The sequence below is a fragment of the Anas platyrhynchos genome, chromosome 28 (genome assembly GCF_047663525.1).
Source record: "Anas platyrhynchos isolate ZD024472 breed Pekin duck chromosome 28, IASCAAS_PekinDuck_T2T, whole genome shotgun sequence".
Taxonomy (NCBI): Eukaryota; Metazoa; Chordata; class Aves; order Anseriformes; family Anatidae; genus Anas; species Anas platyrhynchos.
This window is the reverse complement of record NC_092614.1, coordinates 5,967,448-5,985,385: the sequence shown is the minus strand read 5'-3', so window position 1 is coordinate 5,985,385 and position 17,938 is coordinate 5,967,448. Positions and strand designations below refer to the sequence as shown.

General features: G+C 62.2%; 2 protein-coding genes and 1 long non-coding RNA gene across 19 annotated transcripts; 1 reads left to right on the top strand and 2 right to left on the bottom strand.

Moving 5' to 3' along the window:
- Positions 1-1,331: 1,331 nt before the first annotated feature.
- On the bottom strand, positions 1,332-6,559 carry LOC101800032 (myosin light chain kinase, smooth muscle). 15 transcript variants are annotated; one of them, XM_072028850.1, is made up of 12 exons: positions 6,093-6,559; positions 5,029-5,124; positions 4,752-4,953; positions 4,347-4,441; positions 3,893-3,983; positions 3,588-3,791; positions 3,148-3,365; positions 2,807-2,930; positions 2,578-2,748; positions 2,267-2,387; positions 2,086-2,176; positions 1,332-1,717 (listed from the first exon to the last, which is right to left on the bottom strand). In XM_072028850.1, the coding sequence occupies exons 4-12, from the start codon at positions 4,360-4,362 to the stop codon at positions 1,620-1,622; spliced, it is 1,134 nt and encodes a 377-aa protein (XP_071884951.1). In that variant the 5' UTR covers positions 4,363-4,441; positions 4,752-4,953; positions 5,029-5,124; positions 6,093-6,559; the 3' UTR covers positions 1,332-1,619. The 15 variants fall into 15 exon arrangements, with proteins under 15 accessions (XP_071884951.1, XP_071884952.1, XP_071884955.1 ...); XM_072028851.1 differs by having other exon boundaries at positions 5,029-5,120; XM_072028854.1 differs by having other exon boundaries at positions 3,893-3,980; positions 6,093-6,552.
- Positions 6,560-8,569: 2,010 nt separating this feature from the next.
- Positions 8,570-16,133, top strand: LOC119714057 (uncharacterized). 3 transcript variants are annotated; one of them, XR_005261210.2, is made up of 3 exons: positions 11,412-11,550; positions 12,928-15,193; positions 15,740-16,133. It is a non-coding gene; the product is annotated as an uncharacterized lncRNA (long non-coding RNA). The 3 variants fall into 3 exon arrangements; XR_005261209.2 differs by lacking the exon at positions 15,740-16,133 and having other exon boundaries at positions 12,928-13,103; positions 13,514-15,203; XR_005261208.2 differs by lacking the exon at positions 15,740-16,133 and having other exon boundaries at positions 8,570-11,550; positions 12,928-15,203.
- Positions 16,134-16,318: 185 nt separating this feature from the next.
- HEXIM1 (HEXIM P-TEFb complex subunit 1) lies at positions 16,319-17,853 on the bottom strand. Its single transcript, XM_027445296.3, has one exon. It carries the CDS (start codon positions 17,618-17,620, stop codon positions 16,697-16,699), a length of 924 nt encoding a protein of 307 aa, XP_027301097.1. The 5' UTR covers positions 17,621-17,853; the 3' UTR covers positions 16,319-16,696.
- Positions 17,854-17,938: the final 85 nt, after the last annotated feature.

Here is a 17,938-nt window from a genome sequence, read left to right as displayed (position 1 = left end):
GGAGCAAGGAAGGTGCACCCTCGGTGGAAGAGGATCATATCAAGGAACACTTAAACTGGACATACATAAATCCATAGGCCCTAATGGGACACACCACACAAGTGCCAAGGGAACAAGCAGATGTCACTCTGAGACCACTCCTGATAATCTTTGAATGATCACGGTGGCTGGAGAAGTGCCCAAAGACTAGAGAAAAGCAAGCGTCACTCCTGTCTTCAAGAAGGAGGACCTGGGGAACTACAAGTCAGTCAGCCTCACCCCAGACCCTGGGAAGGTGTTGGAGCAGCTAAACCTGGAAGCCATTTCCAGGCCCAGGCACACAAAGGGTAAGAAAATAATCAGGAATAGTAAGCATAGACTCACCACAGGGAAGTCATGCTTAACCAGCTTGAGCTTCTGCAATGAAACGGCTGACCTGGCAGACAAGGAGAGAGCAGTGGATATTGCCTGCCTGGATGTTCACAAGGCCTTCAACACTGTCCCCATGTAGACAAGCTGGTGATGTGTGGGCTGGACGGGCAGATTGAGGGGCATCAAAAACTGACTGAAGGGCAGAGCCCAGAGGATGGCCATCAGTGGTGCAACAAGCAGAGGCCAGCAACTAGCAGAGTACCCCAGGGGTCAACGCTGGGACCAGTCCTGCTCAACACCTTCACTAAGGATGTGGGCAAATGGGCAGAGAAACCCCAGCAGGTTTGCAGTCCAGCAAATGGCCATGAAAGTGAAGGGACTGAAGCATCTCTCCTGTAGCAGTGTCAGAGTGCTGAGTCTCAGATGGTCTTAATGTGAATGCATATAGATGTAAGATGTATGGAGGAAGGGTGCAGTGAGGACAGAGCCCGTGCCAGGCACAAGCTGGTGTGCAGGAGGCATGCTCTGAGCACCAGGAAGCACATCTTTACCGTGCAGGTGCCTGAGCCCAGAGAGGCTGGGGGTCTCCCTTCCATGGAGGGATTCAGAATCCCCAGACATGGTCCTGGACTACCTGCTCGAGGTGGCACTGCTTGAGCAAGGGATGGGACCAGATTGACCCAGAGGTCCCCTCCAAACCCATCCCTGCTCCTCCCACCCACCTGGGGTTTAGGGCACAGTGCCACCCCCCCTCAGCACCCAGGGGAAGGAGGATGCTCCCTATCAAGGGACTTCACCTGCAGCCATCCCCTCTCGGGCCCAGTCCCTAGGGCACGGTGCCAGGCTCCCTCCCAGACAAGGCAAAGGTGGGGGCCCAGCCTCAGTAGAGCTGGTTGCTGACTCCCAAAGGGCAAGGACAGCTTGGGCAGCTCTTTGCCACCCCTCCCAGTGATTTGGGGAGAAACGAGCAGCACAGGGAGTGCAGAGATCCTCAGTGCTTTATTGTGCTCACAAGACATGCAGTGAGAAGAGCCAGGCTTAGCGCTAGCACAGGTGGCCATGGGGGCACTGGTTCCTCGCTTGGGACAGCGAGCAGCCCTGTCCCCACACCAGCACAGTGGCTCCTCGGGTCTGGGCCAACTGCAGGCTGGCTAGGCCATGGTGCAAGCTGCTGTGACAGCAGAGAAGAGTCACCACCTCTAGGTGGCCCGTGGCTGGGGGATGCTGGCACCGCTCTCTGCCTGTCCTGCAGCCGTGATGCTCCCACCTTACACCTCTTCTTTGTCCATCGGTGGCTCAGAGAAGCTGGGACCCTGCTGGGGCAGAGACTCAGAGGCTTGGTCCTCCTCTAGGCTGCAGCACGGGTCTGTGGGCAGATGGACAGAGGGCACAGTGAGAAGTCACCTGCATTCAACCCTCTTCCTCTGCTGGAGGAATGAATGTACATGACACCTGTACACCAGGCCCTGTAGGGATCAGCTCCTGATCTATGGGATCTGGAGCACATTCAGATCCCAGCACTGCAGAGCAGTACGCACTGCTTCCAAGGCCACAGCAGCATTGGCCCCTCAGGGCTTTGGGGCACAGAAGTTGCCCCAGAGCAGAAGTGCCACAGCAGGGACATGCCCAAGGCGCTTGGTGGCACCGAGGCAGGTCAGGGCAGAGGTGGGGGTGACAAAGCAGAGGAACAGGGATTGGTGGGGTGCATTGGAGCCAATGCTTCAGGGCCATCACCTTCCTCATCCTGAGCCTCTGATGCTCTCCTCTCTGTGCTCTGGGACAGCAGGGTGAGCCTGTTGAGGGCCAGCAGGGCTTTGCCTGTTTTCTGGAGAGAAGGGAAGAGCACTGAGTCCCACCACAGCAGTTCCCAGCCTCATATCCACCACCATCTCCCAGGCACATCCCTCCCATGCACCTGCCACTTCCGACGAGCCAGGAACTGCTTCATCCGCTCCTTCGGCAGCGCCTTTTTGCTGCTGGGCAGGGGCTGCTGCAGCCAGGGGTGCAGCAGAGCCTCGGGGCTGGAGAGCCGGCGGCTGGGGAGAGGGCACAGTGGGGTCAGGGGCTGCCATCAGGACCTTGGCCCCAGGGAGAAGCCCTGGGCACTCCACGGGCAGCATTCAGCACGGTAGGGCTCACACCTTCCCCTCTTCGTCCCCCTCCCCACACCCCAAAACCCAGCCCAGCTCTGTGGGGACGCACCCAGCGCCCACCCCCAGCTCCTACCCAGGGTCCTTCTGCAGCAGTTGGCTGATGAAGTCTTTGGCTTGCTGGGAGATGTCTGAGAAGGTCTCCTCCTCAAACTCCCACTGGGCAGCAGTGACGTTGCTCAGTGTCTCCATGTCAGTGTCCCCCTGGAAGGGGGACTCCCCGCTCAGCCTGGAGAGGGGACAAAGGCTGTCAGCAGCAACTCAGCCCCTTCCTGACCAACTGCCATCCCCCAGGAGCCACTCACAGGATGTAACAGATGACACCGATGCTCCACATGTCTGTGGCAAACCCCACGGGCTCGAAGGAGACCACTTCTGGAGCCATGAACTCAGGGGTCCCATGCAGCACCTTCACGGGGGTGTCTGGAGCTGCAGAGAAGGTGGGGCTGTGGGGCAGTGCCTGGCCAGGACCTCCCCAGGGCACCCCAACACACGCCGCTACCTGGGGGTGTCGGGGGCAAGCCCAGGAACTGCCACCAGGGCCCATCTTGGTGCTGGGCACCCATGGGTGCAGGGTTCTCCAGGCTGCCCACCTCACGGGTTTCCCTGCAGCACCCGGTCATCAGCAGGGACCCCCCCCACTCACCCAGCTTCCGTGCCAGGCCGAAGTCAGCGATCTTGAGCCAGTGGCTGCTGGGGCTGACACAGACGATGTTCTCAGGCTTGAGGTCGAGGTGGACGATGGCCTGGCCATGCATGTACTGCAGCCCCTCCAGGATCTGCCGCATGTACTGGGTGCTGCTGGGCTCCGTGTGCTCAAAGTCATCATCCACGATGCGCTCGAAGAGCTCCCCGCCGGCCACACTGAGGAGCAGGCAGGGCGCTGGGGGACCCCGCTGGGGGCTGCCAGCCCCGAGGAGGGGGAAAAACCCCCAGAGAGCCCGGACCCAGCGCTCTGGGTGCATCTCAGTGCCCAGGTCCCCAGGGTCTGCAGGCCCCCAATCCACCCTACACCCCATGCCCGGACCCCGGGGTGCAAGGACCCTCCCCGAGGCAGCGGGGGTTCCCAGCGCAGCCCCCACTCACTACTCCATCACCATCACCAGCTCAGCGGGGCCCTGGAAGGCGGCGAGGCACTGCACGAGGCGCGGGTGGTGCAGCAGGTTCATGAGCTCCACCTCAGCCTGAGCCGCCTGCTTCTCTTTGGCTGTCCGCGTCCGAAAATACTTCCCAGCCCGGATCTTGCCACTGGCTTTCTCCCGCAGCCGGTACACGGTGCCGAACTTGCCCCTGGGACAGAGCGAGCATGGAGGAGCCGTCACCACCACCCCAACCATGCATGGTCAGACCCCATAGCTCAGGGGTGGTGAGGATGTAGGACCCCAGCTTACTCTCCGAGCTTCTCCAGCTGTGTGTACACATCCGAAACCTTCTCCCGGGTGTTGATGACAACATCGCAGTGCTCAAAAGCCTCCTCACCTGCTGGCAGGGACACACACAGATCCTGCTGGAGCTGAGCCCAAGCCTCACACCGCAGGGACCATCCCTTCCCCAGCAGTGCTCGTTTCTGTACCCCAGCACCCCCGGGTCCATTCAGGACCATCCAGCTGCCAGCCCCAGGCACTGCAGCCACAACAGGGGTTCCTGCAACTTGCAACCCCAGAGCAGTCAGCACCACACAAGTCCCAGCGCCTCAGTGGTGTGGGACAAAGGTGCCTTTAGGATCAGAAGGGCTGCAGGACCCCAGTCCAAGCAGGAAAGGGGATGGGATGGGAGGTGAGCACTGATGTGGGGGGCAGACTGGGGCCGTGGCCATCCCAGGGCAGCCCAAGGACTGTGCACTACCTTCTGCCTGAGACATGGTGCTGCTGTCGGCTCCTTGCCAGGTGCTGGCGTGGTCAGGACGGATGCTGGATGTGGCCCCAGGAGTCCCGGCAGCCCTGTGTTGGGACAGGGGCACAAGGCAGGTGGTGCCTGAGCGCCTGCTCCAGCTGAGCCCTGGGCTCTGCATGGGGAAGAGCCAAGGCGCTGGACATGTGGGAGCAGCCCCACAGCACTGCACAGCCCCAACACAGCCCCCACTGTGCCCCGAGTGCTTCCCCTGCACCTCCACCCCACAGAGCCCCGCGCCTCCCCCACAGGAGCCCTCGAGCACCTTGCTGCCTGCACCATCCCCGCCTGATGCCCCCATCCTGCCCACGAGCTGGCACCTCGCTGGGCGCCAACACCAGCAGGTACATGGGGTCAAACCTGCTGCTTGCAGAGATGGGAGGCAATTTCAGAGCAACACCCCCATTTCCTTCAAATCAATCTCTTTCTAGGACCACTGATGCCTTAGGCAAGAAGCTGCAGCCTTTCTCAAGCTCCATCTTGCGACAGCCAGGAAATCCCCAGGAAAAGCTGCACTTCTAGGGCAAAGGAGCTGTTTCCTCAGCTCCTTCCCCTCCCCAACCTGCACACGAGTAGGGGAAGAGGACAGAGCATGAGGCAGGGACGCCCAAGCCCCAAACCAAGTCTCAGCACTCACCTGCCTCCGTCCAGTCCTGTCCTGGCCCAGGCCAGCAGCACAGGTCCCCAGTCTGTCCCGCTCAGACACTGTGGAGCCACTGGAGTCACGAGCTAGCTGGGAAGGAAGGGGTGATGCTGGGGCTGGCATCAGGGACCACGGTGGCCACACAGCCCGGATGGGGACGTCTCAGCGCCGAGCGCCTGCCCAGCTCCAGGAGCAGCTGGAGCATCCCTCCACAGCAGCGTGGGAATGGCCCGGCTCTCCCCTCCCTTTCCTTCCCAGCACACGGAGCATTTCTACGTGTCCCATTTCCGGCCTTGGGGACAAACAACCACCAGCATCACTGCTGGGCTGCCCCACAGCCACTGCAGCCACCCCCAAACCAGCAGCGTGCTCCCAAACTCAGCCCCACGCAGGGCTCAGCTGGAGGAACCCCAACCAAAACCACCCAGGGGTCTGCAGAGACCCAGTACACTCCAACACCCAGCAAAAACCCCCATACCAGCCAACCCCCACCTCCAGGCCCTCCTCTCTGCTTGCCTCCAGTCCTGCTCCCTCTCAGGGTCTAAATCCTGCCGTAGCCCAGCCCCGCCTTGCCCCCACCCATGGGTGGGGGCCCACAAGGGCACTGAGTTCCTGCACCTGCTACCCCGGCTCCCCCTGGGGCCAATATCCCACTGGAGCCATCGCCCGCCCTGAACCCCCCTGGCTCTGGCTGCCCCCCCTGTCCCCAGCTGAGCTGGGCTCTGGACTGGCCTCGGGGACATGGAGGTGGCTGTGGCAAAGCCGGAATGAACAGGAATGAGGTTTTGCAAAATCACTTGCTGCATCTGAGCCCTGCTGGTGTGGAGGAAAAATGGGATTTCCCAGCCTCTCCCCCCCAGGGCAAGGTCTCGCAGGCTGTGTGGCCGCTCTGAGACCAGGCAGAACACCGTGCCTCAGTTTCCCTGCTTTAAACCGGGAATAACTCGGTGATTTCCCGCAGAGGAGCCTCCAGACCTGGGGACGGGGCAGAGGGCCCCATCCCCTCAGGCAGCCCCTTCCACAGCCTCCCCACGGCACAGGGACATCACCCACGTTACCTGCGGTGCCCCCGCGGGGTCGCGGCGCTGGTCTCACCGCAGAGGCAATTTGGGGCTCCGCCAGCACCGGCAGCCGCACCGCCGCCACCGCCACTCCCGTGCTCAGCCCAAAGTCCAGGAGCTGAAGGCCAGCGGGAGGCGCGGGGACGACGTCCCCAGCACCAGCGGGTGATGGTGGCAGGGGACACCGCGGCCACGCTCCGGCACGGAGCACGGCCTGGGGACGGTGGCTCGGCCTTGCCACTTCCCCGTGACCCCGCGGGTGGCTGGGGGGAGCTGGGTGCAGCGGGACCCACGGGGGTGGGCGCTGCGGCTGGGGGGTCCCTGCTGGCCCCCGGCCCCGTGGGCCACGGCCGCGCGGCTGCTGCCGGCTCGGTGACGTGGGCAGCGCGCGGCTCGGCCGGGCCCTGCTGGGATATTGACCCCGCCGGGATGCGGCAGGGCACGCCGGGGACGTGGAGGACACACAGGGGAGGGCAGCGGAGGAGAGGCCGGGACCGCCAGCCTCACCCTGCGGGCTGGGGAGAGGCGGTGGAGGCCCCACTCGTGTCCAGAAGCACCCCAATTCCTGCAGCATCCTCGGTCGGGCCCTGCTCAGGAGGGTTTTGGGGTCCAGGCCGTGTTTTCCTGCCTGACACAGCAGTCAGCCGGCTGCTTGCATCTCAGCACAGGGCAAAATGGGGCAGAAAGGGACGAAACGGCAGGCTGAGGTTGTGGGGTGCATCGGCAGGGCAGGATGGGGGCTGTGTGGGCGATGCAGCTCCCGGGGAGCAGGATCCGGCCCCCGCGTGTGAGGGATCCCAGCAGCCACTTGATGTCAGTGTTGTCCCGACGCTCGTCCTGGCCACGAGCAGCAGAAATTATAAAACAAAAACGCTCAGAAAAAGGCCCAACCGCCTCGGTGGCGTTGCTCAGCCCCTCTGGAGCCCCACAGCTGGATCTGCCCCCGCACCCCCCCTTTACATTAACACCAAAAAACCCCAAAGGCAACGCTTTTGGGGCACGTGTGCCGGTTCTCGGTGCGCTGGGCAGACCCGAGCCGGGAGCTGTGGCAGCGAGCACGGAGCCTTCTCCCCGCAGAGCTCCGTTGGCCGACATCCACCGACGAGCAGGGGCTTGGCTCCTTCTCCTCCTCCCCGCGATGTGCCCGGCTGCCGTTGGCTTCCCGGGCAAACCCCGGTCGTGGAGGGGCTTCGGTGTCTGATCATTCCCTCCGAACAGCTGCCGAGGGCAGTTCGCATCCCCTTGCTTACATTTTTCCTTCCTTTTGTGCCTAATTGCTTTCAGGTCTGGGGAAGCCCGTCTGAAATGTCAGGCAGCGCGTTACCGGCCGGGGCCGGCCTCTGCTTGCGCGTTATAGAGAAGTAATGAGATCGTTATCGCCCGCGCCCCGGCAACCATTAATTCCTACGTGGGGGATCGGGGATCGATGTGTCTCCAGCTGCCAGCAGGCGCCGCGGCCTCGTCCTGAGCAAAACACCGCAGGAAAGGCCCCGGGTGCAGGATTTGGGGGCTTGGGCCCGTGGGGAAAGTTCCTGGGGTGGGGGCTCCGGGCCTGCTCCCGGTGGGAAGGCCGCCGTGCCCTGTCCCTGTGTGTCCCCGTGTCCCCAGGGTGGTTTCCAGCCCGCTCCAGGTGGCCCATTTTGTGTGGGACGCGAGGCAGACAATGACAAGCTGCCTGGTTTGCTGTAGGCCCTACAAAAACTCCTCTGCGGGGCTCTGCCCACTCACCCCACAGTGCCCACGGCCACAGCCATCAGCCTGGGTCCCATGGGGACACCCCGCGGTGTCGGGGTGCAGCCACCATCTGTCATCGTGCCCCCACTGCTGCCACTCCCCCATGGCCACCCGACTGCAGCCCCTGGGGGCTGTGGGCAGCACGGGGGGGACAGTGCCACGCGGGGGGCACAAGGGGAAGGTGGAGGGGACAGAGGAGATGTTGGGGACACCGGACACAGGGTGGGGACACGTGAGGGCCACAAGAGGACATGGGCCTTGGAGGGCGTGTGGGGGACAGAGGGGACGTGGGGGACATGTGGGGGACATGTGGGGGACACGGGGGACATGGTGGAAATGTGGGGGGATGTGGGGACGTGTGGGGGGACACAGGGGACGTGGGGGACACGGGGGACTTGGGGGACATGGGGTGGGGAGGACAGGGGTTGGGGGGGCATGGGGGACACAGGAAACGTGGGGGACACGGGGGACATGTGAGGGGACACAGCAGATGTGGGGGCTGTGGGAGCATGGGGGGACACCAAGGACCTGGGAGACCCTGAGACACAGCCGGGGGGGACACGGGGCCGGGGGCACCCAGGGGTGGGGGTGTGCGGGGGGGGCCGGGCCAGGTCCCCCGGGGGCTCTGGCCGGGGCCGGGGGGGCGGGGCCTGGAGCGTGGGGGGGCGGGGTCGGGACCTGGGGGCGGGGCCACACGAGGAGGGCGCGGGGGGGGGAACTGGGAGGTGGGGGCTGGGAATTGGGAGCTGTTAATTGGGAACTGGATACTGGGAGCTGGGAGGTAGGGGCTGGGAGCTGAGCTGGGAGGTGTTAACTGGGAACTGGGAGATGGGTACTGGGAGGCAGGGGCTGGGAACTGGGTACTGGGAGGTGGGGGCTGGTTACTGGGAAATTGGAGTTAGGAACTGGGGGTTGGGAGCTGTTAACTGGGAGCTGGGCTCTGTTAACTGGGAGCTGGGCTCTGTTAACTGGGAGCTCTTATAACTGGGCGCTGTGCAGCCACTGTTGCCTCGCTGGTGGTGCCTGACCCGCAGCAGCCTTGCCATGAAGCGGAGCAGAACGCACGGCACGATGCGGGGTCATGGGCTGGGGCTTGGGGTGCGCAGGGCACGAGTCCTCGCGGCAACCCCCAGGGATCATCCCCATGAGGAGCATCCAGTCCAACGCCTGGCTCCGCACAGAACGCCCCAAAATAACAAATTCTGGTGTGGTGTGGCCCCGAATTGTGGTTCCCCCGCCCCTGCTGGGCACAGGACACGCTCGGGGCAATGCGCAGAGCTCTGGCTCTGGCTCACCGCCTGTGGGAGCGAGGACTGCGTGTGTGGAAGCTCCCGGTCCCAAAGCAGGGGGAGAGCCCCGGGAGGGCAGCACACACACAGCTCGGCAGCAGCAGCTTTGCAGGCAGTAACGAGCACTGCAGCCAGTAACGAGGCTGCTGGCTAACGAACCCAGGTGCGGCTGCTGGGAGAGCCCCCCCCCCCATTTATCTGAGGGACTTTTTAGCTCCTCATGGTGATGGCGAGGGACAAAAATAACCGCGCGTGGCAATGGCAACCTCAGAGCCAGGGTCAGCCCGGCCAATGGGGCGTGTGAGTGTCGCCACAGCTACCAAAACCGTGTCCCCAACACAGGAAAAAAGCATAAAGTCCTAAAGAAGGGGGTCCTTGGGCTTGCAGGGACGGACCGGCACGTGGGAGCGCACTGAAACACCCCCCGTGAGCTCGGGGTGTGCTGAGGAGAGGTGAGGAGCAATGACCCCATCCCAGGGATGGTGGCTCTGCCCCCTGAGGAGATGCCAGCGACCCCTGTGCTAACGCTGCTGCTGGGGCCGGGGACAAAACCTCGACTGTGCCTCAGCCGGGGCTGTGGGGCTGAGCTCGGTGCCGGGCTCCCAGGGCTCCTCCTGCCCCAGCACAGCGCTGGCCATCGCCACCACCCAGCCACGGAGCCCTGCAACGCTGCCTCCCCGGTGGGTGCTGCTGGGGACACGGGCAGCGAGCTGGCTGAGGGGAGCTGGCACTGTGCCCGCGTGGGGTGTGGACGTGGCAGCGACGCTGCCAGCCTCAGGCACAGCCACAGCGGGGTTCTGCAAAAGGGTTTCTGCTCCCTACTTTTTCCTTGTACCTGCAGCAGGGTCACACTGGGACAGACGCAGCGAGAGGGGGCATCTGTCCCCTCCTGCCGCTGAAATCCTGAGGCTGGAAGCAGCCCCGGCCCATTTCACTGCCACCCTTCCCCTTTTACCTTCGGGAGCAGGCCGTTTCCAACAGCAGCCCTCCAGCAGGAGAGATCAGCACGGTTAACTCAGCAACAGCACAAACAAAGAGGTGGCAACGCCAGGAGTCCTTTAACCACAGAGCTTGTCACCACCTGCCCTGACAGCGAGGGGCTGCTGTGGGGGCAACCGTCACACAGGCAGCGCTCCTGTCCCGTTCCCGCACACCTTCACCCGCACAGCCTCGCAGAGGTGCCACCGAGAGCTGAGGGCAATGCTGCCGCGCTGCTCGGAGATTTTAATTCACCAGGAACCAGCTCGCCAGGAACCCCGCTCCAAATCCTTCCCTGAACGCCAGGAATGGAAGCAGAGATGGGGTTTGTGGAGGCTGCCGAGGAAGGGAATTTGTGCGGCGCTTTGTCCAGAGCCACTCACCGCCCTGCCAAATGGTTTTGTGTGTTTTGATACGCTGGCAGATTACTTCTGAGGAAGAATCAAACTGTCAAAATTAAATCTCAGGGAGAGCCTGTGATCTGGTGGGTTACCAACCCAGAGAAGATCTCTTTACCCTTTTGTAGCAGCAAAATTTGACTGAAAAGGTTTCAACTCCCAGCACCACTCCCCTTGTTCCTCCCTGGCACGGGGACACAGCCTGTGCTCGGCCCACTCCGTGCCTCCTGTAAGGCCCAAGACCCGCACGGTTTTTGCCGCCCCCTGTGCCGTGTGCACGGCCCCCCACCCGTGGCCGTTCCCTGAGCGCCCGCCGGGCCGAGATCCCCCCGGCACCACCCCGGGGCTCGGGGCCAGGCCCTGCGCGGGGAGCTCCCGGCCGCGCCCCTCCGGCCGCTCCGTTCCTGGACACCTGAGATGGAGCCGGGAGGAGGAGGCAGAGCCGGGGTTAATTGGTTAATTGCGAACTCCGTTAATGACTGGGATCGCACAAACCGGCGGCTCCCGGGGGGGGGCGCGGGGTGCCCGTGAGCGGTCACCGGGCACGAGATCGGCGTTCGCGGGGACGGCCCCGGCAGCGCCCGGCCCAGCTCACAGCGGGGGGGCAGGGCCCGGCCCCCGGCCCCGGCCCCGGCGCCCCCCGGGCCGGCCCTATGCAGGCCGCACCAGGCCCCGGTAGGCCGCAGGCCCCGTGCCCGTTGCCATGGCAACGCGCCTCGCCCAGGTGCGGGGCCCCCCGGGAGGGGCCGCTCTGCATCACGGGACAGCGAGTCCGCAACCGCCTCGCCTCCATCCCCGCGCCGCGGCGGCGGACTACAACTCCCACAACCCCCTGGGGGGAGCAGCGCAGCCCCCGCCCCTTCCTCTCCGCCCCTCGCTCCCATTGGCTCCGCCGCGACGCCGAGCGGCCGCACGGCGCCCTCCGATTGGCGGCAGCGCGACGGGGCTGAGGCGCTGCCTATGGCGGCCGGGCGGGCGGTGGGGGGGGAGCGCGGCCGCCATTTTGTGTGCGCGGAGGCCGGCGCCGGGTCCTCGGTGCCCGCCGCGGCGGGGCCGGTGAGGGGCCGGGGCCGGGGCCGGGGCCGGGGGCGGGCTGGGGCCGGGGGCTCCGCCGCGGCGGGGCCGGGCGGGGAGCCGCGGGGAGGCTGCGCCGCGGCCTCGGCCTCAGCCCGGGGCGGTGCGGGCCCGGCCCGGCCCCGCGCTGCCGTGGGGGGGGGGCTCGGGGCAGGCCCCGCTTGGGGCCGCTGCCCGGGGGGTGCCCGTGGGGGCGGCTTCGGGGGAGATTTGGTGCCGGGACGCGGCTCCCGGGGGGGGGCGGAGGCTGCCGGTTGTCCGCAGGGGCTGCCCCGCGCCGCCACCCCCAGGGCCCGGTGCTCGCTGCCTCACGGCCCGGCCCGGCGGCCCCGGGGGGGTTTGTGCCTGGCCGGGGAGATCGCAGCTGCCGTGGGCTCCCCGCAGCGGTGCCACCGCGTCGCCTCCAGAGATAAATAAAACGTGCTCCCCGGTGCTGGGCCGCCTGGGGAAGTCCTGAAGCCGATAATAAACTGCAGCGAACATCGCCCGGTGCTGAACGCCGCTCCGCTGGCTGGGGGAGACGAGAGCTGTGGAAATAACTGGGTGTTCCTGAGCAAGGAGAGAAAAAAATAATAGTAATAAAGCGTGGCTGCGCGGAAGCCGTGCTGGGGAGGTTTGAGGCAAGAGGAGCCGCTGGAGTTTGGCTTCCCGGGGAGCGGGGAGGCTGCTGGCAGCCCCTGAGCGCTGGGGGTGCCGGGGCTGCTGCACCCGCCTGAGCCTGCGCCCGGTGGGGGCCTGGGCTGAGGCCCCGGCTGTGGTACGGGCACAGCGGGCACAGGGTCTTTAAGCAAGTTCCTCGGCCACGTTTTTTCCATTTTTTCTTCCCTCTGCGTGTTGGAGGTAATGCCAGCTTATCCCCTCGTATTAACGGGGCTTGGTTCAGAGGTAAAACAGTGAGGTTTTGGAGGCTTCTGTTTTAAGTGCAGATTGTGTCATGTGTGGAATCTTCCAGTCGTAAACCAGATTATGTTTATGTGCTTAGAGATCTTTTGAGATCTTTTTTTTTTTTTTTTTTTTTTTTTTTGAAGCTGTTTTGTTGAAATAACTGCTGGCAAATTTTCAGGCTGGCTTCCATGTTGCTTTACTAGTTCCTGAACTCTGAAGCTTTGTGTTTTACACATTGCAGCACTTCTAAGCTGGGAGGTTTGTTGTCGTGTGTGTCTTAGCACGCACACAATAGCCAAAGGTCTAATTTTAAGTTGATTTTGCCAAACGAACCAGAGCTATATTTAGTTTAAGCCGTGTGCCTTGCACCTCTCCGGGTTGTTAGAAGGTTTTTTTTGGGGGGAAGGGTGGGAGCAGAAATGAGAGAAACCACAGAGGGCCTGATCCTAACAGCCAGGCTTTGGTATGTTGCAGATGGACCAAAAGCTGCCAGCTTTTTGGAAGGCTGTTGGGCACTGGCCTCAGCAGTGAGCGCTGTAAAAACTCTTCCTTGTACTGGGTTAACTCCCTGTTACACAGCTTCTCCTTTAAAAAGAAATACTGCTTATATTGCACTACAACACGATCATCAGGATATCCAGAACCGCTGTGTAAGTATGCTGCCGTAGCTGAAAGCTACAGAAATTCAATGAAACTGGTGCAAGGGAAGTCTCGGGCAGGGTAACGCTGTGTTGCCGGCACTGTACCCGTGTGGGGTAAACTGTGAGACGCCAAGCAGCAGGGCTTAATGGGCAGCGTAAGGCAAGTTGCAGCACTACAGGTGATCCCAAAGTCAAGCCGGAATGAAAAAGGCGAGGATCGGCCTTTGGGCAGCAGGGGAACGGTGGTGGCGAATTGTCCCTCCCTTCGCTGCGGGCCGGTGCTGGAGGCAGGTTGCTCAGCACCTCCTCTTCTGCTGCTGTTACCGGGCAGGATCTGGGTTTCGCTTTGCAGGAACGTTGGCTGTTACAGGGTGAGCACGCTGTTGGGTCGGACTGCTTCCTTTTTTGTCTTCTTGCAGCGTTTTCAGGGAACTGGCGTGCTGTTGCACTGAAGAGCGGCTGCGACTGAAGGTGGGATATTTCGGTCCCCTTTTGCGGTTGTGCCTTAGCGCAATAACTTCTGCCTCTTCCAGCTGGGGTGGGGAGAACCACAGCCAGAACCACAGCCCTTTCCTCAGCCAGCTGGAAAACCCTCGCGAGGGAGGAACGGTGAAAGACCTTTAGCCAAGAGGTCCCTGCACGGCCGCGATTCCGAGGTTGCTGCAGCGCTGACGAGCCGCCCCGCAGCTGGCACAGCAGCAGCAGGCGGGGCAGCAGCGAGCCCCAGAGCCGTGACGGGCAGGAGCCCCAGCATGGCAGGTTCCTGCCGCCACCGGCTCCGCGCCGACGTGCAGCCCATTAGGAGCGGTGTCAGTGAAGCTGCAGAGGCAGCAACATTCCTGGGCAGCACAGCTCACTGCTCGAGCAGCACACTTGAGCTCAGCTCACCCAAGGAGCCGGAATAAAGGCCAGCTGGCTCCAACAGCCCAGGAAGGACCGAGCGGTGGTAGCGAGGAGGGATGTACTTCAAAGCTTTGGCAAACGCGGCTGCTTCGCCCTCCAGGGAGGTGCTTGCCCTCGACTGGTTCAGACAGTGCTGCCTTATTGTCAGGAGGGACTAATTGCTGCCCTTTGATACCACATCACTGCCAGTGCTGCAGCACGATTAGCTCTGCCGAGCTCTAAGATTTTATTTGTTCCTCTCAAACAATCTTGTCACCTCTGCACCAGCTCCGAGCTCTCCCCTGGGCCAGGGCAGCTGGTGGCAGTGGGACGAGCTCCCGTCCCTCACCAGTCCGCAGGGAGGCTTCAGAGGCCCCCAGGTGCAGTAATTCTGTGTCTGCTGCGAGGGACAAATGCAGGAGCTGGTGCAAGCCCCTGTAAGGAGGCACGCTGCTCCAAAACGCCTTCTGAAATGGGGATCTGTCTGATACACATTAAGACATCGTTAAACCAGAGCACAGCAGGGCTGTAGAATCAGAGTCGATCCCTGCGGTGGGAGCAGTGGTGCTGCGGGTGCGGGGGCTCCCCTCACTTTCCTAAGTCCCATCAGGTAAAGTATTTGCAGGTTGGAGAAAAACTTGTTCCTCTGCACGAAACGTAACAAAAGTTGGGGGTAAGTGGATGGAGGGCAGAGGGTTCCTGAACTTCATTGCAGATGTCACCTTGTAACTGTTGCTGCTACATTTGACTAACGCCGTTTCCTTGTGCTAAGTTTTTCACCTTAACCAGGTGCTCAGCGCCGTGCTGGGCAGGTTGGTGCTGCCTCCAAGCGCGATGCCTCCTGCCGGACTCGGTGCTGTCAGGCACTGCCCTGCCCCAGAAGAACACGGGACTGCCCCTCGCAGCACAATTAGAGAGGATAAAATCTGATCTGGACAACTCCAGGTGCTGGAGAGAAGAGCCCGGGGTGAAGGAAGGGGGCTCAGCAGCTGCTGTTTCTCTTCCCGAGTGATGGATCTCTTCCTAACGAGCAGGATCCTAATTAACTCGTTGCCTCTCACAGCACCTCACCCTGGTCTGACTCCGGGAGCAGCAGCGGAGCCTCGCGAGCGCCCGGCTCCCTCCCGCAGCCAGCGCTGCTGCACCGGCACTGGCTCTGCCCAATGATGTCATAGCAGAGGGAAGGGAAAAAAGGCGACTGCGAGGCTCCTGAGCAAGTAAACCTCCGATAGTTTTCCTTTTTTCCTTTCCCAAACTAAGAATTGATGCCAGTGTAAACCCCAGAGCAGGTTTTTTTTTTTTTTTTTTTTTTTTTTCCAAGCTCATGTTAAAAACTTCCCTCAGTCCTTAAATCTGATTCCCTCAGTGACAGCATTGCTGTGCTGCTTCACATCCCCCAATTCTGTAACAACTGCTCTGAGCAGAGGAGACCCTTGCTGGGGGAACCTCGTCTTCCCCCTCACCTCTAGTTTAAACCCTCTGTTATTTTATAAGAGGATGTTTCCCCCCACAGAATGACAGGTAGTTAAGCAGCCCGATTCCCCGTTCCGGAGGTACAAGTTGCATTCTGTAACACACGATCCCAAACTTGAGCCTGCTGCCCTTCGATTACACAACAGCACGAACCAGAGCAGGCTCAGCCCCTCCACTGCTCTGCCCTTTAACTTACCTGGGTTTTCCCCACAAAAAAAAAACAACAAATCCCAACCCATCAACCACTCAGCTGCTTGGCACTTCACCTGCCTGCTCGCCTTCCATTTCAGGTACAGCGGCAAGAAACGAAAAGGTTTGGCCATCACGTGCAACTTCCACCAAGCCGCCTCATTTGTCAGCCATTTCTGAGGCAAAGTGCTGACGACCAGAACTTTTCACGGGGCCACTGCAAAAACTTTAAGCCTCCTTTGTAGCATTAAGACCATTTCCAGGCATTTTTGCTGTGATTTCAGCTAACTGGCCCAGGTTCTTACAGAACTAGAAGGAAGCAGGAAAATTAAGTTTAACTGAGCAAATATATTTTAGCTTATTAATACATTAGAAAGGTATAAGTAGTGACCATTATACAAATTATATTAAGAGCACAGGATGTTATCCCTCTTCCAGGTATTTTAAGAGTGCCAGAGCATAAAATCATTTCATGGGATTAAAAGTGAAAAATAAGGGAGGGAAGGGGGGGGGGGCAAGGGGGTGGAACCAACTATGCAAAACAGCTAAGTGAGAAATTCCGGCTAGTTTTAATCGAAAAACTTCATAGACCAGTTGTAATATCATGAAAATGATTCAAAATGTATTCCCGCATGGGAGAATGACATTTTGAATATTTTCTAGAAATCACACCGAAACTGTTACAGTTACAAGTAATTAAATTTATTAGACCTCTATAATTTTTATAGTCAGTTTTGGCCAATTTACAAGTTTCTTGGGGATCATTTTTGGTTTAAACACACACACACACACAAAAAAAAAAGCATCATAAATCAAGTTCACTTATACATCAACCCCTCCCCTAGCCCCGTCACAGCCACCTAAAAAAGGGGGAAGCCTCAGCTGCACACAGGCCGAGCAGCACACACACTACACTACAGCGAGAGCGTCAAACCGATACAAGGCTGTGGTTTATTCCGATTACGCGTCGTAAAAAGGGTCCGCCGGCATCTCTGTACACATGTATATAATGTTACATCCCACCACTGTAAAAAGCCCCCCTGTCCCCCCCCCCAGTGTCACTCCCCCAGCTTGCTGGGGGCTTTCTCCTGTCTGTGCAGGTCCTTCTCCTTCAGCAGCTGCAGGTTCTCGGCTCGCAACCTGTCCACCTCCTGCTCCAGCTGCCGCACCCGGGCCGCCTCCGCCGCCTCCCCCCCGTACTTTTTGCTCTCCATCCTCAGCCGGTTGTTCTCGTCCTCCATGCGGGAGAGGCACTTCTCCAGCTCCAGGTACTCCTTGACCAGCTCCTGCTTGCTCATGTTCTGCAGGCTCTCCACATGGTACCGCTCGTAGGTCTCCGAGAAGTCCCTCTGCAGAAACTCGCTGCCGTCGCCCCCCATGCCGTCGCTGCCGCCGTCCTCCTCGGCCGCCTCCTCCAGGAAGTCCTCCTCGCTCGTGTCGTCCGACTTGGCGGCCGCCCGCCGCGGGTACAGCCCGGTCTTGAGGTCGGGCTCCTCCTGGTCGTGGTCCTCCATCAGGAACTGCGTGGTGTTGTAGGGGGCCACCGGCTGCCCCTTGGCGAACATCTCGGCGCGGAGCCGCGAGGCGCGCAGGCTCTGCCGCTCGTCGAACTGCTGCTTCTCCTCCCAGCTCAGCTTCGAGTAGGGCTTCCAGCGCCGCTTCTTCTTCGACGGCCGCCGCCGGTGCTTCTTCTTGGCCGGCCACTCCTCGGCGCGCCCCACGGCCGCCCGGTACCGCGGCCCCAGGCCGGGCCGCGCCGCGCCGCCCTCCGCCGGCCGCCCCTCGGCGCCGCCCGCGCCCTCCGCCGCCGTCGCCGCCTCCTCCTCCTCCTCCGCCGCCGTCGCCGCCGCCCCGGGGGCCGGCAGCCTCCCGGCCTCGCCGTCCGCCGCCGCCTCCGGCTGCTGCTGCTGCTGCTCGCCCCGCTCGGGCTGCGGCTCCGCGGCGGACGGGGGCTGCGGCTCGGCGGCCGTTGCGTCTGCCATGGCTCCGGGCTGCGCTCCCGGCCGGCGGCCGCTACCCGCGCCGCATGGGGGCCCCCTCAGGCCGTCGGGGCCATGGCACGGGGCCGGAGCCCGGGGGTCGCCGCCTCCGGTCGCCGAGGGGTTAACGCCGCTGGGCCCGCCCCCCCGCGCGCATGGCACGCGCCGCCGCCGCCGCCTCCTCCCCCCTCCGCGCCCCGCCCCTCCCCGCACCGCCACCCGCCGCCGCCGCCGCCAGCTCCCGACTGCCGCTCCCCGCCCGTTTCCCCGCCTTATATAGCCGCGAGCGCCCCGCCCCGCCCCGCGCATGCGCGCTGCTCG

Coding starts and splice junctions, on each gene's coding strand:
- HEXIM1 (XM_027445296.3), bottom strand. CDS start 17,620: ATGGCAGACGCAACGGCCGCCGAGCCGCAGCCCCCGTCCGCCGCGGAG.
- LOC101800032 (XM_072028850.1), bottom strand. Junction 3,366..3,587: donor CTGGTGATGGTGATGGAGTA/GTGAGTGGGGGC, acceptor CCTGCTCCTCAG/TGTGGCCGGCGGGGAGCTCT. Junction 2,931..3,147: donor CGGCCTGGCACGGAAGCTGG/GTGAGTGGGGGG, acceptor CCTTCTCTGCAG/CTCCAGACACCCCCGTGAAG.